The 26430-nt window shown below is 48.1% G+C and overlaps 1 protein-coding gene across 8 annotated transcripts in view; it reads right to left on the reverse strand.

The window, feature by feature from the left end:
- The window catches only part of Rps6kc1 (ribosomal protein S6 kinase C1), a 126657-nt gene that overhangs the window by 16086 nt on the left and 84141 nt on the right, over positions 1-26430 (reverse strand). For 6 of the 8 annotated variants that reach the window (XM_060364916.1, XM_060364914.1, XM_021651045.2 and 3 more), the window contains 4 exons: positions 19207-19254; positions 18051-18183; positions 6495-8039; positions 6134-6223 (listed from right to left, as the gene is read on the reverse strand). In XM_060364916.1, coding sequence (XP_060220899.1) covers positions 6134-6223; positions 6495-8039; positions 18051-18183; positions 19207-19254 — 1816 coding nt within the window. Of the gene's footprint in view, positions 1-6133; positions 6224-6494; positions 8040-18050; positions 18184-19206; positions 19255-19682; positions 19810-26430 lie in introns of those variants that run through there. The other 2 variants (XM_060364918.1, XM_060364917.1) reach the window with 2 other exon arrangements.

A 26430-nucleotide genomic window follows, 5' to 3' on the forward strand; every position in this document is an offset into this window, starting at 1 on the left:
CTGAGCTGGAAAGTCAGGCACGTCGGGAGCAGGAGGGAACAAGAAATAGGTACAAGCCCATAGGCTAGGCTGCTCACTAGCCAGGCAGGCTAGCCTAATGGCAAGTTCCACATTCACTGACTATCTGAAAAGTAATGTGGAAAGCAAGAGAGAAACACAGCAGACTATCAACTTCTGCTCCCCACACGTGTGGAGCGTGCACACATGTGCATGTGTGTACACACACACACATACTCCAAGATTCAGCATTCTATCTTCTATGCTAAATATCAGAGGCAGATGGAAATCCAGTCCCCTAACCCTGCCCCCAATCAACTCCGGCATCAAGCTTAGAAGCATCACTCTACAGCTCCTGCTCCCAGGACCTGTCCTCCGGAACAAAATGTTCTGAGATCAGAAAGGAAGGGGGGGTGGCGACAACACCAGGTCCCATTAGCCCCTCGTAATGGTCCAAAATCTGGATATAAAAGTCCCCAAGGGTCCGGGTGCTGAAGGGCTGGTCCCTAGCTTGGCACTACAGGAAGCCAAGGAACTTTTAAGAGCTGGGTCCTGGTGTGAGGTCTCAGGTCACTGAGGACACGTCCTTGAAGAAGACTGTAGGGCCCTGGCAGGAGGGCAATTTCTGGCCCCACCCACTCCTGCTGTGATTCACAGCCACAGGACCAACTAAACCCAAACTAGAAGCTCCAAAGCTAAAAGTCAAAATAAACCTTTTTTCTGTGTGTTGACTTTCTCAGCTGCAGCAACGGGGCGCAGAACAGTGCTGCGCTCCCCGCTCAGTGCCAGGCTGTCTGGACTATGAGACAGACACCCTGTCTTATCCGTCCTGTGTGAGCACTGCCTGGTGACCCCTTCCCTTCCACACTTTCTAATTCTAACAGCCGGCAGGCTTCTTCTCTCATGATGCGGGGATGCATACAGTGTGAGATGCCAAATGGCAGGAGCTAAGCTCGCCAGGATCCACCGAGCTCATTCTCACTCTGGAGACCAGGCTGACATCAAGACGCGGTGAAGGTGTCAGATCAAGTTAGGGCCGTGTGAGGCGCCGGGGCCCGTGCTGGCTGAGCCTGGGATAGATTGCGAGCACCAGACCCTCGAGCCCTTCTCCATCCCTCTTCCCTCTCCCTGCTGCAAAAGGCCTTCCCTGCCTGGGCAGGAAAAGACTTCTGAAGACCTGAAGCTCTTTGCCTCAGCATGAGGAACAAGTGTGAAATCCCTGCTCTCTTCTGGAAACCGGACAGTTTACTTTTGGTAGAAGAAACAGATTGGCTTCATAGCAAGAACTGGGACAAAGGATAAGGGATTCTTGCTCGTCCGGCCACAGAAACTCAGGAACACCTATGTACCGGGACCTACTGATCAAGTTTTGCTCCAGAGCAAATTCCACCAGGAATCTAATTCAGAACAACACGTGGACATTGGCTATTCACACAGCTCCGCAAATTAGCTTTAAACTCAGCCTTGCCTTCCATTCTCCAGGAGAGGAAAAAAGACTACCCCAAGACCACAGTCATGTTTCCTGCTTTCTTCCTCACTATTTCTGAACACACACTTTATTTGTTCCTGATTGCTGAAATCACCCTAGGACTTTTTGTTGTTGTTGCTGCTGGTTTTTTGTTTTTTGTTTTTGGGGGTTTTGTTTTGTTTGTTTGTCTGGTTGGTTAGTTTTATGAGATAAGGTCTCCCTGTGTGGCCTTGACTGTCCCGAAACTCCATCTGCAGACCAGACTGGGCTCAAACTCACAGAGGTCTATCTCTGCTTCCCAAATGCTATTTCTTATTATCATTGTTGAGAATCATATAGTTATCTTTTGGTGCATACAAAAGTGTCTGCCTTGGGCTGGAGAGATGGCTCAGAGGTTAAGAATACTCACTGTTCTTCCAAAGGTCCTGAGTTCAATTCCCAACAACTACATGGTGACTCATAGCCATCTATAGGACAATGGTGTGCAGACAGAATGTTGTATAAATAATAAATAAATCTTCCTCTAAATAATTTTTTTCAATAAATCCCTCATTTCCATAGTATATACTTTATATACAAACTCTACAGGCATATATAAACATGTACTTTAAAGTCCTCCAAGTAAAATAACTACTTTTTACTCTTAAAATATAAAAACTTGACATTTATATTGATCTTTCTTGCAGAATACTTATCGGCCTGTAGAATTTCTAGGTGAGTGTGTGTGTAAACTGAAGAGGTGTGCATATTTTTCACTGCTGCCCCATCTCTACCCTCCCAGACTGTTAGGTGGGATTTTGCACTGCATGAACTTGAATTCTGACTGAATTTTGTATAAAAAGAGTCTCATGAGATTGACATAAGCCATTTTATTTCTCTTTGACAAATCCACTTACTAGTATTAAAAGGAGGCCTGGAAAATCTTAAATCACTTGTCCAAAACCAATACAGTGGGACAAAATGTGGGCTTGGCAATTCTCAATGCTGTCTCACTCTGTGAGCAGGGACTGTGTGATGGTATCAGCACCTGCCAAACCATCCCGGGGTCAGATCCTAGCTCTAGTACCAAACACCGAACTACACTGCTGAGGACCGACCACACTCACCAAGAAAGAGATGAAGGGAAGGCATGGTTACGGCAAAGGGCTCCCCCAAAACACATTCATGGGGCTTTGGGGCTCGGAATGCACAGGATGGGAGCACGTGAGAGTCACACTCCACTCTGAATTTTGCAGACACTTTTCAGCATTACTTTTCTGTGTTTCACTTTTGCCGTCAGCTGTAAGCTGTTTTCAAGTGTGAAATCGCCTAACAGAGGAAGCAAAGCTGTCATTTGACATCTGGAAGCGTGGCGACGGGGCTGCAGCGAAAATACGTTGGACCTCGTCAATTTACACACACTCACCTAGAAACTCTCCAGGCTGATAAGTATTCTTCAAGAAATATCAATGTACATTTCAAGTATCTAAAATTAAAGGTTCATAATGGGGTTGAAAGCAACAGAGGAGGCCACGTGCGGACTTGTGCAAGGTGCAAGGAGTGTGAGTGAACGTAAACATGTCTGCTCGCTTGTGCTAGCCTGCACACTTGTATTTTACAAGGTTAGAGTTACACCTTCTATTTCTAGCTGCCTGTGGTGACAGCAGTCAGGGCTCCTAACCAAAGATGCACATTTTATTTTTCTATTACACTAAAAATGCTGTAACAAAATTTACTCTATGCTATCAAGTGGAGCATAGAAATGTTTCAAATCCTTGGGGGAAAAACTTGGAGTTGCGGTTTCTGGAGCATCAGAAATAAAATCAGAATCACTACAAGCAAATGCTGTGGAGGAAAGTGGGCCGCACCCTGGCCTCAGCGCCTCTCCCAGTGCCCAGAGAGAGGACAGCGCTGCGGCCCTACTCAGTGTGCACAGCCTCTGCTCACGTGGCCCGTCTCGACCTGCCTTTTCTCTTTCTGCCCTCCATACAGTGTGTCTGCGCTATGAAAGGAGCCCATGTGCCGTGAATGATGTTTGTTTAACACAACCTTGCTAGATAATCGAGGGATGCAGAATGAACCTGAAAGGACGCTGCGACTTTGAAAACAGGGCTGAGTCTGATCCGTGAATTCCTATTCTCAAGACCCTCTTGATGGATCTGCAGCTGCAGCCATTTAAGCGCTGGCTTTCTCACAGACGGAGACAGAGAGAGCTCCATGGTGTCTGTCTTTGTGTTGTTGGATCTCTTTTCTTTAACATAAAAGGGCAACTTTTTTTTTTTTTTTAGGTTCTTAGTTTTATTAAAGAAACTTGTGAGCCCTAGACTGCCTTAGCAGACATGGCTGGAGGGCTCTGACTTTAAATCTAAGATCACAAAGTTGGCAGAAGTGTTTCTTAAATAACAGAAGGTGATCATTTGCATTTCAAAATTTATCTATCGCTTTTCCCCTCAATTAGACCAAAACATGTTGATTCCTAGGTTTCTGTGAGTATTTTCTGGTCTAAACTTATTTATAGAACAGAATAATGGCCCCCCTGCTAGTCTGGCATTTGCTCAAGTTTCTGTCCATGTAAATCGAATCTGTTACTGGAAATTTTTCTCAAAATATCAAGGCTCATCATCCACAGATAAAGGGATACAGTGATAGCAGACAGTGCAGGCCGGTGGGCGATGGTTTTTGGACAAACAGGTGATAAGGATTCTGGGAGGGCAGAGGGGCAGGGGCAGCCGGGCTGCACACAGAGGGCAGAGCTCTGCGTCTCCTCTGACAACTTTACTTCCTAACAGGCAGGAGCTGCTCTGGCTTTACTGGCTATCTCAGCAGCTCTCAGGCCAGAGTTAGGGGGCGTGGGAAGGTGGATGTGGAGGAGGGAAATTCCTGCCGGGATCTATTACTTACAGGTGTTTTGGTCACTATACACTGAAGTACTGGCCTATTACCACGGCTCGCCCCACTGAGAAGGAAGGCTGCTGACTCAGGCAGCACTGCCCATTGGATCTAGGGGCCACATGGCCGAGGACCTGCCTCTCTGAGGTCATGTTAGCGAGAGCAGGGAACTACTTTTCTGGATTTGTCTCTCCCGGCTGCTGAAGTTGATCTGCCCAAGAGGCGGAAGAACTACCCCTGCTGCTCACACACAGGGCAGCTAAGCAGCTGGAAGGTACCATCCTTTCATGCAAACAATTACAACAAAGCCTCTCTTTAGACTACAGTTTGGCTGGATTTTTTTCCCCAAACGTTGTGAAGGACAACAACCTGGAAGAGGCCTGCAGAAAGAATCCATTAATGGTGCACTGCCACCTGCTGGTCAAACGTGAGGAGTGGTCTTCCAGAGAAAGGAAGTCCGAGCTGGTGAACATGGAAACCTGGAATTGCTGACACAGTGGCAAACTCAGAAACTGGTAGCCAGTACGCGAAACCGAGACTCTGTACAGAATACTTTCATCCTAACATATGGAAACACCGAGATGCTGAAGTGGGACCAGCTTGATGGGCTCAGACGGTCAGTTCTCAGTATGGAAGCCATGGCTGGGCAGTCGGCCCTCCCCTATGTGTCACACTGGCCCACTTCCGCATGGGCCAGTGAGCTTACCCATGAGCTTGCCCAAGTTTAGGGTGGACTCTGAAGCCTCCCAACCCCCTGTAATAACGGACATGTAAACGCTGGCTGGTGCAGAACGCATCAGTTCTTACCACCTGTGAACGCAAGACCAAGAAAGAACTCCACTACAATTTTTCTGTTACACCATTAACTACAAGACAGTATCGGCTGTTTGGGGGAAAGTTGGGGGATTTGCATCGTGGGTTAAAAACTTGCCTTTCCTCAGCCCAGCAACTCTGAACAATGAAGGCTTTCCCTAAAAGCAATAAAGTCCTATCATTCCTAATTACCATCATTTCCTAGGACGCTGAGCTATAAGCTGAACAGCAACACAGCGGCCAGCTCACACAAATTCGAGACCACAGCACACCTAGCGGGTCCTGTCTGCCCCATCCGAGACAAGTGCCGGTGGGCGAGCGATGAATAAACTCTGCTCATGTGTGAGACTTGGTGTTCAGAAAACGGAGTGAGCTGTGGGCTTAAGCAGAGCACCATTTGCACTGACAAGAGGGTACCTCAAATCCAGTCCATAGGCCTAACTGTGGCGGCCACAGTGAGCTACCTGTAATGTCAAAAATAAAGAGCAGACACTAAGAGCAAGAGACGTGTCAAGTCCTTAGCTACATGGGCCAGTTTAAAGTAGGGAACACGCTTACTATGTGCTCGGGCACAGAAGGAGTATCTTAAAACGTGTTCTCAGCTTCCAGGCTGGCCCGCCCTGAGGGCATGCCACACATTCTCTCTACTGGAAGCCTTGGGATTGCACCCACATCTTAAAACTGAAAGTCCACCCATGTGAAGGTGCTCTGGGGACATAAGGCTTGGCCACTTCAAAGAATGCAATGACTTTCCAGAGATACATACAGGCTTTTAACAAGAGCAGTAGTGTGTACCTGAACGCATGCACATGGACACACACGCACACATCTTTGGGCTCCAAACAGTTCAATACCCTCCTTTTCTTCCTTGAGGTCTGAAGAGATAAGCAGAACTGATCCTTACGTAAGCCGCTAGTGGAAAACACAACTGTACAGAGAAGGAAGAGCCACCTTTCCGAGGGACGCGTTTGAGGAGAGTGCTCTAACCTGGGGCACAGTACATTCTCGCGACGGCATCGCTGTCACAGGAATCTTCAACCTCACTCCACCTGCTAAAATACGTTAGCTGAATGTGTCCTAAAAACAAAACGACAGGAGAAATCAAAACATTTTTCTCTTCCATTTTCTGCAGAAGCGAACTGTAATTACTTCTTTTGTAGCTAAAAACAGTATCATTAAGAATAATGGCCTCATTAAGTACCAGAAGCTATTACTGGGGGTGAATTTGCCGCACTGATAATGAAGCTCTAGACAGGAAATGAAGATACTAATTACAAGATAAAACGCCTACTCAGTTAATTGGAAGCAACAGCGAATAAAAAGAAATGCATTTGCGCAAGTTCCTGACCTCCATCATTCAATAAGATGTTGTTTGGGTTCAGATCGCGGCACACAATCCCCTCTCTGTGCAAGGCGTCAAGGGCCACCACCATTTCAGCTGCCCATCTCTGAACGCAGCCCTCCGGGATGAAGAGCCTAGAGCTCACTGCTAATTTCTTATCAAGGTCCTCAAAAATCTGATGGACGTCCTTTTCCACTCCCGGGGCCCGCACGCCCCGCTCCTTGCTCTCCAAGTCTCTCTGAAACAGAGAGCCTGGTTCTTCCTTAGTCTGCTCTGTGAACAGCAACACTTCCTCCGCTGCGGCCGTGTCTGTGTGTGCGCTGGGCTCCTCAGCACCTGAGTGTGGACTGGAAACGGGAGCCAGGCTTTCTCCCGAGCCCCACGCACGGCCCGCTGCCTCTACCTGCCCTAGCCCTGCAGACTCCCGATGCAAGCTGGGGAACAGAAACTGCTCTCCTGAGCTTCCATGACCAACATCAGCCTTGAACAACACCCCAAGATCTGCCTCGGTGTGGTGCTTTGGGGTCACACCACCAGGCAGAAACCGAGCAGGATCACTTAGTTCCTCTGGGCTGTCTTTTCCCAGGCCACAGGACTGTTCAGAGCTCAGCCTGAGGCATAACACATCCGGGGCTTCCAGCAGTTTGCTTTCCAGCCTGCCTGCACCGGCCTGTGGAAACTTAGCAGGATCCATTGCTGAAGCTTCTTTGTCTGGCTGCAGCTCACCAGGTAGATTTACAAGAAGATCGGGCCTGCCCTCGTCTGCTCCACCCACATCCTCAGAAGCAGCTTCTTTGAATGAGATCACTGGGACAGAGTCGTCTGAGCCCCTGCTGATGGAGTCCTGAGCTTCCTTGTCACCATGGCTTTCGCTGGTATTAAAACTCTGGGAAAGGCTGTCTCCACCTTCAAGGGTAAAGAGCGCTTTCAAAGGTTCTGGTTTTAGACTGTGCAGTTTCTCGCCAAAATCCAGTCCCAGCAGCTCACTAGTGCTGTCCTTGCTGTCTATTCTAAAGAACTCCATGGGGCTGTTTTTCGACCGAGTGAGGGGATCGGATGTTTGAGGGGAACACACTGTTAGGTCCTCCTCTCCAGGGAAGAACTTGAGCTGCGTGCTGGGGCTCACGCTGCCAGCAGCGAGGGCTGCTGGGAAACTCCCAACAGCTTGGGTTTCAGCATTCTCCCCTTCAGGCTGTACCACAGACTCCTCATTCAGAGACCCCAGGTCAATCTTCTCCTGCCCATACTCAGTGCACAGCGTTAGGTAGCCAGCCGTGCACTCCTCCTCTGAGCTGGAGCCTGAATCCGGCCACTTGGGAGAGCTGCCCTCATCCTCCTCCTGAGAACTGGGGGTGAGACTAGGGGGTAGAACCTTCAACCTGCTCCCCACGTCGCTTCCTCTGGACTCGAAGCTGCTGCTGCCCTGAGGACTGGCACTCGGCTGCTGCAGGTACACCTGATGAGGAGCGGATGGCTTCGTTCCCTTGACATCAAAGCTTTCTTGAGAACTTCTGTTTAGAAACTTACTGATGTAGGACCAGAGTTTGCCACCTGCGAACAAGCACAACAGTGACAAAAATTAACATCTCCAGTTGTTAGCTTACAATGACTAACCAAGAATAAGTCAATAAAATCCATTGATACCAAAGATCTCACGTGCTGTCAGACAAACATACACAGTGAACTGTGACACTCTTGTCTGGAGTTTACCAAGTGGTGAGTACGAAACACCTCCTGGTGCCAATTATTTTAAAAATTACACCTTCTTTTTTCCTGTAAAGGGAAACATTTGTAATCCCCATACAGCTAACTTGAAGTCAAACATTATTTAGTCTTCTGCTTAGGTCATAATAGTCCATCAGAGATTTACGTGCTGCTTAAAGCTCTACACTGTAGCAGGAGATCAGCAGTACCCCTCCATTCTGAAAACGCCCAGTCCAGAACCGGGGGACGGAAGGGATCTGGCAGCTGGTACACAATTATGCCTTCATAAGTGGCAGTTAATTTATCTCCCATCTTCTGCCCCGGTACAGGTCACATGCTTTGTACAAACAAACACTGGGGAAGATTAACTGGACAGTTATTTATTGCTAAGGTGACCCCCGAGGGAAGAACACCCTGGGTTCTGAACACCTCTGGACCTAGAACCCACCTATATCCCAGAGCTAAACTAAGACCACAAATGAACATGAAGTGACCCAGCACCTCACCCACAATGCTGGCTACGTGGTTGCTTTACTACGGATTTCTTCTGATTTTAGACATTAAAAACTCATTAGAGAGGTTTTCTAACTAGAATCTACATTTAAATCATCATAGAAACCATATGGATTAGAAGTTTAATGGCTAAAAAGAACAGTTCATTCAATCTGATGCCAAAGTCTCAAGAAGAGAAGCGGCAAACACAGACGCCACGAAGACAGAAACAGCTTCCAGAACTGGGACGTGAAAGATGAGTTAAGCACAAGTGAGACGGCTCGCAGGCAAAGACTGTTGCTGCCAACTGTGTCGACGTGAGTTTGACTCCAGGGACCACATGAGGGAAGGAGAGAATCAACTTGTGCAAACTGTCCTGACCTCTGCGCGCGCACACACACACACACACACACACACACACACACACACACACACTAAATAAATGACTGAATGGATGTTTTCTTTTAAAAAGATGACTTAAAATAAGTAAGTCTCCCTACTTAGATGAAAAGGGTGAATTTTCAGAAGAGTTTTCATTTGCTCTTGGGTGTTACACACCAAGGGAGCTAGACTAAAACAATTGTCAGCCACCGACCACAGGTGTAAAGCCATCAAACACAATCATCCAGGAAGCCTCTGCTTCACAGTTCACTTCAAGGACTTGAGTGAAGCCACAGATCCCCTCAGCCTGCCCCAGCATGGAGAGCAGTGACTGTCAGCCCCCAGCCCTCAGCCTCCTCTCCTCCCTGTGCAGTTAGTCTCTCCCACTGTAGTGAAAGTACAAGCGGTGTGTGGCCCTTCTGTCCCCTTTGTCTTCTTTCGAGCATGCTCAGAGCCTCAGAGTTCCATGAAAATACACTAACATGTAAGGATCTGCCCCTGGCTCTTGACAACAGTATCCACTGTGTGAAGCTGTGATGGTGAAGCCTGAATCTCACTGTATCTCACACCCCAGGATGTGGAGATACAGAGTCCTGGGACACCTGCCAGGCAGAGCTACGTGCAGACTAGGTTTAGAACCGGCCCAAGACAGAGAAGTGTGCTACAGTCAACAGCGCTGAAAGGAGATGGAGATCTGAAGAACCCTCTGACATCAGACAAGGAGATGCAGTTGGGTGTGCCCTGCTGGTCTTGGGTCATGCTTTGGTCCAGAATGTCCTCACGGCACTTCCTCTCCTCCCTTTTGGAATGGTGACTGGATGGTGGGAGCACACGACCTGATTTTCATTGCGATCTCAGAGTAGGTTGCAGTTAAGAGATTACCTTAAGTCCCGAAAGAGATTTGGGACTTTTAAACAATGTTGAGATTCTGACGGAAACTTTTCAAGGTGGCCTGCAGGCATTTTTGTAGTATGATACGGCTACAAGCCTGTAAGGGACAGGGAGTAGTATGTGGTGATTTGAAAGAATGCACCCTGAAGCTCAAATATTTGAATGCTTAGAGAACTGCTTAAGAAATATACAAGGACACAGCTGGGATACAGAGTTAATAAAATGTAACTAATAAGAAAAAAATAAAATTAAAAAAAATCAAAATGAATAAAAAAAAAAGAAATATACAAGGATCAGGAGGTGTGGCCTTGTTAGAAAAAGTATGTCACTGGGGCTAGGCTTTGAGGTTTCATAAGCCCACACTAGGCCCAGAGAGCCCCTCCCTCCCTCCCTCTCTCCCTCTCTGCTACCGGTGGGTCTGGATCGGGATGTAACTCTCAGCTACTGCTCCAGCACCAGGCATGACACCATGCTCCTGACCCTGACAATAGCCTGACCTCTGAAACTGTAAGCCAGTCCCCATTAAGTGTCTTCCTCGCTTTCTAAGAGTTTCCTTGGTCACGGTGTCTCTCCACAGGAAGCATCTATAAAGGTCCTCCGATTTTCTTTATTTGTTGGAAACTTCTTTTATCCCTCCACAGGCATACTCCATACCTTCTCCGAATCCGTGCATTAACCCCTCACAGCAACACTCGATGGCATGTTACTATTACTCTTACATTTCTGTTATCACTTTTCACAGATGGCAAGGTCTTCATAACTACAGGCAGACAATTCTACCTAGCACACAAAACACATTCAATAAATATTTATTAAACTGAGCTATAAATAGATGACATCTTTATAATGCTCTTCTAAAGCGTTCAGTAAAATAGCTACAGGTACAAATTGTGTCATGTGTGAGGGGTCACACACTCTTGATATTTTATAATCCATATTTGGTTTTACCACAGAATTCTTAGCCAAAGGGAGTAAGGAGAACATACCCAACACCATCCACACTCTCACAACCTAATGACAGACACTACTAAACCATTATTTTATTTTCAAGCTTATACTCACAATCAGCATCATTATCAAAAACATTTTCACGAGAAAATGAGTTGAAATGATTGTGCAACGTGACCGCAGTGGGTGTTGATGCGGCTGAACGCTCCTTTGCTAGGGTTGTGTCTAGCCTCTTCCTGGGGAATTAAAATAACAAACCGTGGTCCATCTCTACACACATTGTCAGGATAGGACTCCAGGAGTAAGAGTGATGCCCACAAGAAGGAGAAGGGACTCTGAAAAGGGTCTCCTGCTGCTGGGCTGGCCTGGAGGTGACTGAGCTGAAATGGACCCTGACTTTCCATCTCCCTGCCTCTAACTGGTGTGCAGGTCCTGGCAGCTGGCTGGGAGCACAGCATTTCTTGGGCTGAGGTGTGTAGGCTACTAAGGTGCTCTGGAGAATCCCTCCCCTCCACACACATGGACAACAAAGCCTCTCCTTCCGAAAGCTCCCGTACCCGACATTAGCCATTAGCCATCTTATTAATCATCATGCTGTCCTGTTCAGTTTCCACTGTTCTCACTATTACATAACAACTTTAAATGTGACTGTTGGTGTTTTCTTTACAGAACCTTCTGGGCTCACACAAGCCCCCCTAACATGAATTATGGAAGCTAGGCTTCTAGGAAGGAAGAGGCGGCCTGAGCTCCTCCAGCTTCACACCGGGAAGCCCCTAGCTTTATCCCTGAGAGCTTCCAGCTTCACCCCAGGAATCCCTCCAGCTTCACTCCTGAAACCCCTCCAGCTTCGCCCCTGGGCCAGCTCAGCCTAGTACTCAGTGTGGAGCAGAGCTGGGTGCTGATCACACCCTCTCCTCCACTGATAAGCCAGGCATCACAAAGCCAGAACACATTATTCCTACCAGTCTGAGAGTGTTCTGCTATCCTCAGAACCAACATCAAGGCTAACAAACGAACTTACACAAACATCAGTGTCATGATGACAACAGCGACCTCAACAACTGTTGTTCATTAAATCTCAAACATAAATAGAAAATACCTAAACTATTGACCATTCTAACATGTCAAGCACATAGGTGGTACTTTCTAGGACCCTCTGAAGCACAGACAATCAAAGCTTAAGCCATCCTAAGCTAGAAAATAGGAATTCGCAATGTTTAATGAAACCTCTCTGTCTCTCATTCTAATTTATTGGTTTTCTACAAGACTGTGCAATACATGTGTGGGTTTGCTTGAACAGAATTAGAACCTGGATTTTACACAGGTGACATCATAGCAGTGGTAAAAAATCACCTTTAACCTAAACATTCCTACTTAAAGATGGCTGCCCTACAATAATTCTTCAAAACAAAATTTTAAAATGCACAAAGCTACATACATACAAGTAACAGAACAGTTCTTTTACCAAGTAACAGCAGAGGAGTTGCATCATGGGAAATGTGCAGACCCACTTTGCAGGTCCTCAAGTAAAGAGCACAGCAGCATCTGCACACACGCAGTGCTCACGTCATGCCTGGCGCACACGCAGTGCTCATGTCATGCCATGCCTGCCAGCCTAAGTGCTGTGCACATGTAGCCATTTAGTCCGACTGGGCACATCAGTCCTACTGGGCACATAGCCGCTACGTCTCTATTTTGCAAACAAAAAACCCCGAGGCACAGAAGGCCAAGGAACATGCCCAAAGTCACAGAACTAGCAATGGTGAGACAGTGCTCACATTCACATGCCCAGGCCTCGCCCTGTACTCCAGGCTGGCTTTGAGCTTGCTATAATCCTCCTGCCTTAACCTTCTAAGTACTGAAATCATGGGTACCCTGCACCCAGAGAATACTTTCTTCCGAAAGGAAGGGAGGAAGGGAGGGAGGGAGGGAGGGAGGGAGGGAGGGAGGGAGGGAGGGAGGGAGGGAGGGAAGGTGAGAAGGAAGGCTGGCCTCACTCTCCAGTCTACCTAGCCCTGGCTGGCCTGGTACTATGTAGACCAGGCTAGCCTTGAGCCCACAGGTGTCTGCCTGACTGTGCCTCTCGAGTCCTGGGATGAAAGGTGTGTGTTACCACATGGTGCAACATGAACCTTTATAACACAGCTCTGTATCCACTCAGAAAGGTGTCTAATGTACATTGCTAAGATGACAAGCAGGCTAGAGGCAGCATGTTGAATCTGTTACATTTAAACACAAAAGTGGACATAACAGACATGATAACACAGGCCTGTTACCTCAGTATATGAACACTGAGGCAGGGGGAATACAAGTTCAAAGACAACCCATGTCACAGAAGGAGACTGTCTCCACAAGGAGAAAAGCAGCTTCAGTTTCTAGAGCCAGAGCTGAGCCTCAGCACGGACAGGAAGGCTCTCACCAACACCCACAGAGCTGGCCTAGGTGCTAATGACCTCACCACTCTCTTAATAAAACAATAGTGGTGGGGAAGCCCCTGCATGCTCTGCTCTCTCAGCCCATTCCCGTTTCCCTGAAAACCTTTGGCACAGTGAGCACTCAGTTAGTGGCCAGCCCGTATGTGGAGAGCTTCTGTAACTTCTCGCCTCGGTAATGGTGACACTTACAGCCCTGACTGAAGACCGCTTCCTTATCCTGCTCCTCAAAGTGAAGAAAATTGTTAAAAAGCAACGACCACTTGACACCTGCTTTTCTGAGCAGGGTGTAAGCATGCCAGGCAAGTGCTGTAACACTAGGCTCTGTCTTCTGCAGCCCTCCTAAAGCCGGCTCTTCTGTGCCCGCTCCCATCTGAGTATCAGCAAACACCTCCAGGGCTGGGAAGCTGCTCAAACACAAAAGTGCTAGGATCATGGCGGCCTCAGACGAAAGCTGGCTGTGGTGCTGGTGTGCTCAGAATCGCAGCACTCGGACTGTCCTTGGGGTGCTGGCTAGCCAAGACCAGTGTCCCTGGCAGCCTCTAAGCCAAGTAAAGCCCTGCCTCCCCAGCACAGCATGCACAGGTTCTGAGAAGTGACATCTACAGTTGACTTCTGGCCCCCACGAGCGTGTCCCTGCACACAGGAACTCTACATGCTCACACTTTTCGATTCATGTGTCCAAAATGGAAGCCTTGTTTTCTGACTCCACCTCCTTTCTCCACAACTTGGTAAACGGAAGACCCATTTTCGATGTTTGGAGCAAACAACCTGGAGTCCTGAAAGGCAGAATCCTGTCAGTCAGTTCTACTTCCAAAATGCATTCGAACTCAAAGTATAAAAAGCAAGTGTGGGCAGGGAGGGACACTGGAAGCTAGCAGCACCCTACCAGCCCCGGCACTGCTGGGGAGGACACAGCTGTAAGTCTGGTTCCTTTCGATACCTGTGCAGCAGGAGGCCGCTGGGTCTCGGGGCCTCACCCTGGGGAAGGAGATCATGTACTTCTCCTGGGACCCTGCGCTTTCTCTGGTTTGCTGTCCCACTCTACCACTCAGTCTTCTACATGTGCCCACTGAGGTCCTCACGAGGACCAAGCAGGTTCCAGTACCACAGCCCTGAACGTACTTCTTTGACAAGGTGCCTAAAGTGTCCGTTCAGAGCAACAGAGAGCGTGCTAATGTGGACACTACCCGGACCACCATCATTTTGCCCAGTTTGCTGCGAAACCTCTCAAGTGTTCTTGTGCCCTTTTTTGTGTTTGGCCATAAAGCTTCCATTTTCTACACAGTAGGCAGAGTGGCCCTTATGTCTGCTTAGCATTGTCCCATGACTGCTCCTCTTGTTCCATCAGGTTCTCACAAGCAGTGCAAGTGGCCTATGAGACAGGACAGTTCCTGCCTTCCAGGTCCTGCTTCTGTTGCCTCCCCACGCCTCTCAGCCACCATCATCTGGCTGCTCCTGATCCACCAAGCACACTCCTGGCTTCGGGCTTGTGTGCTTGCTTTCTCTTGCCAAGGCATTCTTCCCCACAAACACACACTGTTCCTTCCCTCCCGTCAAATGCTCCTTTCTCAGTACGGTGACCAGCATGGAGAACACTCCCCCGTCCCCTGGTGTTCTGCTCTCCCACTTTTAGCCATCTGCGTGTTTACTGTCTGCCCCCATCTACAGCACCACGTGGGCTCCATGCAGCAAACTCTTCTGCTTTGCCCACTGCTGTGTTAGAACTATGTCTATGCCCCAAAAGCACTCAAGAAGCTTCCAGAGGAACAAAGTAAAGAGAGAGTAGGAGACACATACACATTCCAACTAGTTCTGTCAGCTCTGGGGAGCGAAAGCTGTGAGATAAATCCTCAGAGTTCAGCCAGACTATTTACACTGTCAAAGCATCTTTTTCACAGGCCTGTCCTTGAGAGGGGGGCCTGCCACAGGGCATGCAGAGGTCAGAGGACAATTACAGCGGTTGGTTTTCTCCCCACCACGTGGAACTGTGACACTTCTTCACTCCTGGAGGGTCTTCTAGAGGACCACAGTGGGTAGCATGCAGCTGTCAACCAGCTCACTCCACTGCTTGGGCCAAGCCTGGGAAATACTCAGGTCCACGGGACCCCGAAGACCGCGCCACCATCCTTCGCCCGGCCTGTCCGTCAGCCTCTGCTCTGCTCTTTGCTCACTGCAGCCCTTCTGTGAAGGCTAGCTTTTGTCAACTTAAAATAAACCTATCTGGGAAATGGAAGGTCAAATGAGGAATTAATCGCCTCCATCAGACCGGGCTGTAGGCAAGCCTGTGAAAGCGTTTGTGTGATCAATGATTGGTTTAGGAGGGCCCAGCCCATTGTGGGCGGAGCCATCCCTGGGCAGGTGGTCCTGGGTCATACAAGAAAGCAGGCCGAGGAAGCCATGAGGAGCAGGTCAGTGAGCAGCACCCCTCTGTGGACTCTGCCTCAGCTCCCGCCTCCAGGCTCCTGTCCTGACATCCCTCCACACTGGACTGTAATTAGAACACGTAAACCAAATAAACCCTTTCTTCCCCAAGCCACTCTGTCATGGTGTTTATCAGCAGCAGAAGACAGACTCCGACCCCACGTCCATACAACGAGGACTGGCCTTTTTGATACTTGCTGAAATAAGGCCTCCAGTGGGCTGGCCTGAGGAGTGGGATGAGTGTCTCACCTACGGCTGGCTAGAGAGCGAGATCTGAGGAGGGCGTGAGTCCTGACCCTGCAGGATGTGGCTCCTGCCTCTCTTCCACACAGCCTGCCTTCAGCTCCACAGCTGGGTCAGTGGCCACGCGGCAGCACAGTGGCCTTTCTCGGTCCTCAGACACCCTGTCGTCACAGTCCCCGTGCCTGTACCTTACATGTGAGTCATCTTTGTGACTCAGCTCTTCCCAATGTCACCATTTCAGAGACGGCTCCTTGAGGATGACTTAATGCCGACCCCCCAATTTCACCCCGTATGTCACCTGTGTTAAGGATCACAGCGGCGGGCCCACTGTGTGTCCAGTCCTTTGTTGCTTTTTGTTTTCTCTGTGGCTCCACAGCAGCGATTTCGGTTCTGAAAGGGCAGCTTCTGGTCCTGCTTTGCTCTCTGTGCAACCACAAATGAACTGAGCTTCCTACTCGCAAAAACTTACTGAGCATCAGAGAGACTGCTAGAGAGCGAAGCCACAGCTACTTGACAAGAGAGACTGTCCTAGTAGGCTTACAAGTCCGTGTCTGGTTTCCGTCCAGTCAATACCACAGGCTTGCTCAAGGTGAGCTCCAAGAACAGGAAAGCTGGCCATCATCTGTCCCTGCCTTCAGAACACTGTGACACTGGCGCTCCACATTACACCAGCACCAGCGACCATCTCAGTTCTGGCTCTCCGGCAGAACAGAAGCCAACAGAAGGAAACAAGTGCAACGTAGAGAATCAGGAGGAGGAAGGCAAGCCACAGACAGAGGAAGACAGTGAGGGTCACAGCTTCGCCACAGATAATCTCCAGCACGAATAATCCACACCAGCTAATAGAATATTGACCATAATTACATTCATCCTCCTGACCTTGTTCTAAATTATTGTGGATTATTACTACTGAAGTTATTTTGTTCCACAGCAGAGGTGGCAGTCTCTCGCTGTCAGATGACATGACCTGTAATTCAATAAGGGCTGTAATGCACTGGTATCCTCAGATAAAAGCTGTCTGTAATGTCTGAACAAAGGTGAATTAGTTATCCAATTCACACACGCAATTAACTCTCTTAATACCTGTGAGCCCACGGAGCCCCTCTGAATTTCCTATTAAACACTGCATGAGGAGGCTTCCCTCCGTCTGCATTCCTGTGCGGGCGTCAGAACACCAGAGCCTTCTGCCCCCGCAAAGGCTCGCAGTAGTCATCGTAAGAGACCTCATTCCAGAAGGCGGTGCCTCTTTTTCCTGAGAAAAAGGTATTAAATTCAAATGTTATGCCTATTAGTAAAAGACAGCATTTTGTTCTCACTATAAACGTAAGGATGCCTTCACGAAGAGTGGAAGATAATTTAAATTTTCTTCATTATTTTAAGAACACCTGTTTAAACACCAAAAGGCAATGTGTGTTATGTGAATTCATATTTACATGCTGCAGTCACCTAAATGAAAGAAGATTTATTTAAATTCAAGTGTGAACAGGCAACGCCAAATCAGCAGAGTACCCTTGGCCACCTGTTCTCCGAAGCGGCTGAAGGCGGAGCCCAGGCCTCTGCTTTGTACTCGCCCGCGATGCCAATGGCTGTGTTCATGAGGCTCAGATCAGAAAAACGAGGCAATGTCAAATGTTAAGCAAACACCCTTGCCTTCCCTCTGAAGGAAGCAATTAATTAATTCTGCAGGGGATGCTTTTTTAGTCATCTAACGTACGTGTAGCTTTTCAGTGCAGACAAGGGAACGGAATTAAATCTCTAAATAAACCCAGCTCTCAGCATGCGCTCACATTAATGCTCGCTCCGTGTCAGTCAATCTCATAGCAAAGTGCACACGTTAGGACTGTCCCACGGTTCAGGTGAATGAAGCTGGCTGGTCACCTGGGTTTTCCTTTTCCCTCAAACCGCAGAGCCAGGAGGCTGAGCCGGAGCGGGGACACAGGCTCCCTATCTCCACACCTCTGAAAGGACAGAGGCAAAGCAGCACCACAGACACCAGCCTAGAGGACCGGCGACGTTCTTCACGCCGCAGTCAGCTCGGCCAACCCACCTTCCGCGTGCTGCAGCACAAGAAACACCGATTCCTCCGACATGATGTACGTGTGCAGACACACCATGTTGGGCACGCAGCGGGGGATGATGGTCTTTCTGTTCCTGCTGTACTCACTGCTTTTCCTTAGACCCTGGCAGAGAACAAAAAGGTCAGTTGTACCCGCAGTTGCCTTTGGAGCCTGCTGTGCTCAGTGTTTATCAACCAAACTAATCTATCTGAGTTACTCGGGGCTTCAGAGAGCCCACTCATCTGCTGCTCAGTGCCCCTCAGTCCCCAGAGGCTCCGCTGATGGCATCTGGCATGAGTCCAGACAACAGAAGATGCCACAAAGCTGCCATTAAAATCAATTACGTGGGTCAGTGTTTTTATTAGCGATGCTCTCAAACTAAGTCATCAGGATGACACACAGCTATTTCCCTGCGACCTCTAACTTTCATTTTCCTTACGTGTATCTTTGAGGCTGTGGCCAGTCCAAGCCACATTCTCCAGACACCAGACATGTCCTGGATGAAGCAGTAACTTTTAAATTCTTTTCCAAAACACTAGCAACTAATCTCCAAAAGGACAAGATCTGTGCATTTTCTGGTGTAACACCCTGGTTTAAAATCTAGGTAAACAGCACTGGGTGTGGTGGCATGAATGTTCGTGAAGAGACAGGCTTCATGCATGTCTGTGTGACCTTCTGTCATGCTTGGTCAGCAAGAGAAGTGATGCTCAAGGCAAGACTCCCCTTTGGTTCCATGGGAATGTTCAATCAGGACACATGTAGGATACATACTATTGCAAACCATTCCAAAAACAATGTTAAATCTAAAATTATTCATGTAATTATGTACAGAATTTGTACCAAAGAACACGCCAGGACACACTTGTTTCTGGAGTATCTGCAGAAATTTCGTGTTTAGGAGCTGTAATCAAAGCCCAAGTGAGGCCCGTGTGATCCTTATGAACCAGAAACACACTGTTGGTTCTTGGATGCATTCTAATTACATATTACTTAACATAAGACTTTTTAAATGGAAGCTATAGCATGTTTATCAACTGAAAGACAGAAATATAGATCACCATAAAATAAAATAGTCAAGTGCCATGCAAATTTTTTTTCTTTCAAAAGCCTGATTTTAAATTCACCAAGCATACAAATTCTACTTACTTTTAAAATGAATGTCTGTTCTGTCCTTGTGTCCATTACAAGTAAAACCTATATAAAAGACACAAGCAATAAGTTTAACAAAATATAACACAACATTAACACTTTAACTTGAGAGACTGAGAGCTGGGATGGGTTGTAATTCTTCCCAAAGTTCTAATTTCCGAATAGACTTTTTAAAAACCGAAAATCATAGGACACAAACACCCCCGCCCAAGAGATTTTATTACAACTTCCTTTTCTAAGAACGCTACAACATAGAAACATCACTGTGTTCTCTGGATTTATTTTTACAACACATTTTCTAACAGTACAAGGCACTGCCAGGCACAGAGCACAGCAGCTGGGGAGGCCGTCAGTGTGTAGCAGAGGACGGTGAGAACAAGATAGCATGGCCATCCTAGGCCAGCCTTGAAAGCAGGGAAACCCCAAGCCCCCAAGGTTTGGGTGGGGAGGGCACAGTCAAAGAATTCTCTCACGTGGTAGAGGAAGTGATCTTATTTAAATTAATAAAGGTTCGACACTCTTCTAGACTCTCTTAGCAACTTCAATAGCGGAGGCTCTGGCACCATCTCAGGCATCCTTTGAATACCGCTTCTCCACTCCGTTCCAGAGCTAACGTCCTCTTTCTGCCATGGGGCAGATCCTGCTAATTCCATCCCCAACGTTTGCCCTGTTCCACTCCCTCCCACTAATGCCCCCAGCCAACCAGAGACCAGCTCTATCCAGCAGACAATGAAGGACGGGCCCCCGGCACCCTCCGCACTGCACAGCTCTGGAGTCAATTCTTAAAGCAGGAAGCAACGCTTCTCTTCTAAGTGTTCAAATGTGCCACCCTTTCACCTCTCTGTAAGAAGAGACCCAACTCCGTAAGGACCTCAGGACCTTCATCTCACACACTGCCCTCTGAATGGCCATCCCTGCCCACTCTCTGAGATGAAAACAAGGACAAATCCTATCACATTTGTAATTTGTTTTTGCTAACCATTATGGCACAGTTAGGCCACAAAGGACAATTAGCAAATATGTGAGGCTTTGCAGGTCCATGAGTGTCTACTACCAACTTTTCAAATGAGCCATTTTAGCCACCACAGCCTCAAAGTGGGGAGAATTGATGCCACAGAAATCAAGAAAAAACTGCAAACAGGACCTTTTCCCTCCAAGAGCTCCTGACAGCAACCAGTGGTCCCGACTAGAGGAGGGACAACAGGCGAGGGGTACACAGGCCTGTTCAGCTCAGAAACAGAAGAATGGTGAGGAGACAAAGCTGACGTGGGAAGGTGACACTGGGGATGACAAGTCCCAGCTTAGAGGCAGGTGTTACAGAATGCTGCGGATACTCTCTGACCTCTGCATCCTCTGAGTGCCTCACTGCACTAAGTCAGCCGGGGTTGTAGAGTGTCATCTCCACAGACAACTCCCGGATGTCCCGTGGAGCTCCCGAGCCCACGCCCCAAGTCTCTCATCTCTCCAACTTCAGAACCCGCAGCCAAGTCAACAAGCCAAACGCACACCCATGCCTTTCTAAGCATGTCCTGCTGCTTCACCCACCGCACTGACTGTCAGCCACGGGTAATCAGTGTTGACCCTCTCCTCCACCATTCCTATTACACACATTGCTGGCACTGTGGCTGTGGGTGTGATGCTACGATGTAAGATGGCAACGGCGGCCACTACTCTCTCCCAGCTGATCTCACAGAGTACACTCAGGGTCGTGACTGCTATATCACTGTTACTGTAGCTTCTCTCTCCACTGTTCCCCAGCCACTTCTCAAACTACTCACCTTCCCATCTTCAGCTCAAATGTCACTCTCTCTCTCTTATTAATACTGATGGCTCTCCCATTTTATACAGGACTAACATCTATTATGGCATCTCAAACTCTTCAGCTTGTTTTTATTTGTTCATTTGTCATCTCCCAACCAGATGTCAAACTCCTTATGGGCATGTCACAGGCCCCAAAGATGCTAACGCCCGACTCCAGAATCTGTGAGTGGACTGTGCAATGGCGAAAGGACCCCACAGATGTAATTAACACAGAGCTGACAGCTCACTGGGATGTGTGGGTGGGTCACGCTGAATCCCATGACCTTCTAGAAGTGACAACTATCTCCTGACTAAAGGGATGGAAGCACAGCCTGGCATGGCAGAAGGGGATCTCCCTAGCATAGGAGGGACGACCTGGCTAGGATGTAGACTCCCACATGGGCAGAAGCCAAAGGCACCTCTAGATGCTCAGAGAAGGCCAGAGAGGAACAGGCAAAGTCTAGAAGCAGAGAGCAGCCCTCAGCTGGCCACCAGCAGGACACAGCTCATTCCCACCCTCCAGAGGCAGTGCAGCCTGTTAACAGCGACCCCTTCACAGACCACAGTGAGAAAAGCAGTGTCACCAGCTCCTGGATGTTAGGCCCCTGGGGCCTGTGTCACAAGTCTGACTTTACTTTACTCTGACACAACTTTAACATAATATATTAGCGTCTTCAGAGAGCTACGCCTGCCATGGTTGGCTGTGGTAGAAATAGGGTAGAAATGCTGTTTGTTTTGATATAAAAACTCCATAAGCACACAGCTCACAGGTTCAAGTCTAAAAATCCAAAAGGTGGACAGCAAGGCGTGAACAGAGCTTGGAAAAGAAGTCAGGACTGAGGACTTACATTTGAACACTCCCCACAAAACACAATCTGAAGGCGTGAGAAGGACCCCATTAGAATTTCCCTCCACAACAGGCACAATCCTGGGCTTCAGAGAGTTCAGTCATGGACGCTCTCAATATCCCAACCAGCCTATTTCAATGGTAAAAAAGCAACTGCAAAGCGTGAACTGACACAGTCAAAAAAGCTACCAAGCAAAGAAAGGTGAGAGCCGTACCGGACAGCCAGCCCTTACTGCTTCCTCTCTCACTGCTAGTCTGCCTGCGCATGTGCGAACAGCATACTATTTACATTAGAAAGCTGCACATGCTTAGAATCCTGCAGGAGGGTATGAACGCAGCAAGAAGAGTGACTCTACAAGGACAGAACCAGTGAGAGACAGAACTACACCGTGGGGCAGCCACCCCTCCCACGCAGCAGGAGCCACTATGAAGGGCTGAGGAGAAAACACTGGGGAAGGAAGCAGGAAGTCAAAGGTCGCTATCAGTAAACTGCTTGAGACAAAAGCCAGGCTGCTCCATGTAAATCAGGGGTGAAAGAAAAATGGGGGTGATAGATGTAAACCTTTCAGTGGTGAAGAACACCAGAGGAAAAACAAAGGAGGGAAGGTGGACTATTTGAGCTCTGATTACTTTGCACAGAGAGACCCATCCTGTCCCTAAAGGCCAGCAGAGCTCCTGCCATTCTCACTGAAGTGACCCTCCAAGGCTTGGCAATGCCCTCATAGCCCTTGAGTCCTGACAGGAAGTCACCCAGAGGTCGCCTCCATTCACGGACGGCAAGGGACAGCTGTGGGCTTTGTAGAGGCAGCTGTGCTCCTAGCATCTCACCTGGTTTTACATCCACTTACGACTCTTTACGTCACTCCCCAGAGAGCCAATTGTGTTTGCAAAGACACAGCTACATGAGGTAGAAAATATCTCTCCAGGTAAAAGGTAAGGCCAGAGAATTTCTTCTTACCAGAAGCCGCCTGCCTGTCAGAACAGAACACAGCTGCAGGACTGCGGGGGGAGGGGGGAGTGTCATCTCTTTACTAGTCTCACTCAGCCATGAAGCATGAAGCAGACCCCACAAAAGGACAAATTAGGATAGAAAAGCAAGGCTGGGAAGCGGCAGGTGGATGAGGGCTTTCTTCTCCTACCAAGTTTGCTTGCAACGCAACAACGTTCACATTGAGGTAATAAACACAAGAACATATGTGATTTTTTTTTTAAATGTGCCCTTTGACTGTCAATTTCTCCCAAACAGGTGTTGCCTAAATGATTATAAATTGGCCTCTGGGTACACCTCTTCAACTGAGCCGTGCAGGGCTGGTGATAATACAATTAGACCTAAAAACATCAGGCTGGAGAGTGCTCTCCATCTGTTTGGCAATAATGTTTAGTTAACAATAGTCTTTAAAAGAAGCACCTTCAACTTCCATTCTTAGAGTTATTTATAGTGCCGTTCTTAGCACGCCAGCACTCCTGCTAACAAGAGCTTTAGCCACTTGGAAATTATTAGCCATCAGGCTGTACACCAAGAGAAACGACTGCATTTAACATCTGTATCTCCACGTTGAAGTGAGCCCTTAATGAGCAGTGGTACAGCATCAATATCATAGCCGCATGCACACAGATCGTAAGGAGCCAGACATGTTTTTAATGCCAACAGCAGGCCAATCTGTAATGAAGCTGCCATCATAAAGGACAAAATAACAACGTCTTTAACCCTCAAACTGAATTTGTTCATTTGTAGACTCAAATGCAATTTAAAAACTGCTTATGGGTTTGCTCACCTTTGTAAAGACAAAAACCTAATTTGTACTAATTTGATACAATTGTCTTCCCAATAAAAGGCTCCTAAAACCATCTATCATTTCATGATAAAGCCAGTACTAGTACTAACACTATCGTGAAATAATTACCTTGGACAGCACATCTTATTGAAAGCACACAATTAACATATTTCTCTCTTTCCTTTTTCACACTTGCATATCCACACTATTTTAGCACATGGCCTCTAACACTGGTCCGTCTTTGCCCATACTAATACGGACAATTACTTGAAGGGAGGCAACTTAAGTCACTGGCCAACCTCATCTGTGCTCCAGTCGCACCAGGACCATGACCCTTGCCCACTTGTCTTTCACAACAGAAGAAAAAGCCCCAAGTGGTTACAGGGACCGTGAGCCAGAATAGGAAAGATCTGCTGGCTACACACACACACACACACACACACAGAGAGAGAGAGAGAGAGCACACCTGGGCAAAGACAGGGAGGGTCTAGGGCATCGAATGATGATTTTATTTTTAAGGATGTGAAGAAAACAAAATCTGGAGGAGAGAAGACACACACATGCACACACATACACACACACACACACACGCACGCACGCACACATACACACCATCACCACCACCATTGCAGAGAAAACTAAAAGGGTGAAACAGACTTAAGGAGTAGGGCTGCTACCTACTCCTGAATCTTTTCAGACATTTAAGTTAAATGTTGCTATCACAAGTCTAGAAGTCTGAAAATATAACGGAATAATTCAGAGGGAAATGCTTGCCTGCATTCTGGTAGTAATTCGTAGGACTCCATAGTGTTTCAGACAGCAGACATAGTCAAGTCAGACAAACTCAGCCAGCCTGAACTGTGGCACCACGCTACTTATGTTGTTGGATAGGTGTGATCTGTGTAAGCACTCAGCAAGTTACACCACTGGGATACCCCACACACACCTCCGAAAGGAAGAGAGAACAATAAACAAGCCACAGGAAATGTGCAGAGCATGTGCAGTGCAGGCAGGAACACTGCACTGCATGCTATACTCTCTTTTAAAAACAGGCCGCAGTGGACTTGGCTATGATTAGGCAAATTTTTAAGTGACTTCTGCTGGCAACATCAAAACGTGACTGTTCTGAAGAGGCAGCTGTGTCCAACAAACCACCAGCACCAAAACTGCTGCCTCAACCACCTGACGGTGACGTAGGCTCCCCATGCTCTGATCCAAACCCACCTCAGCTTGTGTTCCTTTTTTCCCCAACATCATACTTCTATTGATTCTCATCATGCACCTCTATGGCATCGGTTTCCCAGTCCTTTCTTGTCCTCCCACACACCACTGCCACCTCCCCCGGGGGTGGGAGTCTAACTTGTGTTATCTATACACTCATCGGGGGTGTGGTCAAACTCTCTGTGGCCTGCCCCTGGAAGAGCTGAGACCTTCCCCTCCCAGCTTCCTGCGGGAAGTCATCTTGAGGGCCACACACCAGCATCCCATCGCCCTTTTCAAGAGTTCTCTCGGTTGACTTCCAGCCTGGGCTGCTCCTTTTTTGGTGGGTGGGGAGGTTGGGGTGGAGGGGTTGTCACTGAAGTCTTCTGTGTCATCTTTCTCAACTGGGCGTCTGCCATCACTGCTGTCACTGGGAAAGTGGCTTCTTTGCTCTTCACAGGCCAACGCAGTGTGGACTGTGGCCTTCTCCATGGTCCCTGGCATCAGCAGACCATGGACAGGGCTCCCACACCGGGCAGATGTCCACGCTGTTAGCTGCAGCTGGAGGCCCATCTATGTCCGTGCTGACGCGTCTGCATCACTGACTGTTCCTCCCATGCCTACTCTCCAAAGCCACCACTTACAAAACTTCGCCGACCAGAAAAAATGGGCAGGGTCACCTGTGACACCCACCCTCCAAGGCTCTCACAGTGCCACAAGGCCCAGCCATGATGCTGCTAGCACAGTGCCCACAACGCTGAAACGGAGAGGTGAGCGGAACGCAACCGAAGTTCCAGCAGCAGGAGCCCCAGCGAGAAGGCACTGGAAAGAGGCTTCTCCCGGGAGGTCACAGCCAGTTACCTTCGTTTTCCCAGAAGTTCTCTGAGGAGAATGGAAGCTTGAGAAGTCATTTGACATGGATTCTCAGCTCCTCTCTCGCCTCCTCCTCTCAAGAAGCTGTGTTGATACTAAATGTTCCAGCCTTCTAGGATCTAGGCATGACATTCTGAAATTTCTCTGGAGGCTAGAACGTGGAGTTTTAGTGTGTCACTGGGTCATCAGCACTAGCACAGAGCCCCCCTATAAACAGTCACAGTCACATGGGAGACAGCAGGCCTGCATCCTTTGAACATTTTCCCAGGTAGAAAACAGCAGAGCAAATCTACCGAACCGTGTGGCGTTAGTGCTCAAGATATATAGAGTTTTAGTAGTTAAAATTCAAGGTACCTTAATTTAAAGTGTACAAACATTTGTGACTTCTGAAGGCCCCTATTTCAGTCCTAATCACCTAGCTACTGCCCCAACTCCTGCCAAAATCAAACTGGGACAACAGAGAAAGCTGTTCAGAGGCACAGCAATGAGAAACTGAACTGGTAAATAATTTCTAAGAAAACAACTAATTTTCATTTTCTTCAAATGCTCAGGCAGCTGCAAAGGTTTTCGTATGCTAATTTTTTAATTAGAAGGTATTTAGGCAGTGAAAGCTTTCATATGCACTCCTGATTCTTCATCAAACGTGAACTCCCCAACTTAGCGTCAGTTTAGCTGGTGGCGGCCTGAAGGTTTGCCATCTGCTGCTACCCAAAGTCACGGTGGCCA

Source organism: Meriones unguiculatus, chromosome 11, assembly GCF_030254825.1.
Source record: "Meriones unguiculatus strain TT.TT164.6M chromosome 11, Bangor_MerUng_6.1, whole genome shotgun sequence".
NCBI classification, from domain to species: Eukaryota; Metazoa; Chordata; class Mammalia; order Rodentia; family Muridae; genus Meriones; species Meriones unguiculatus.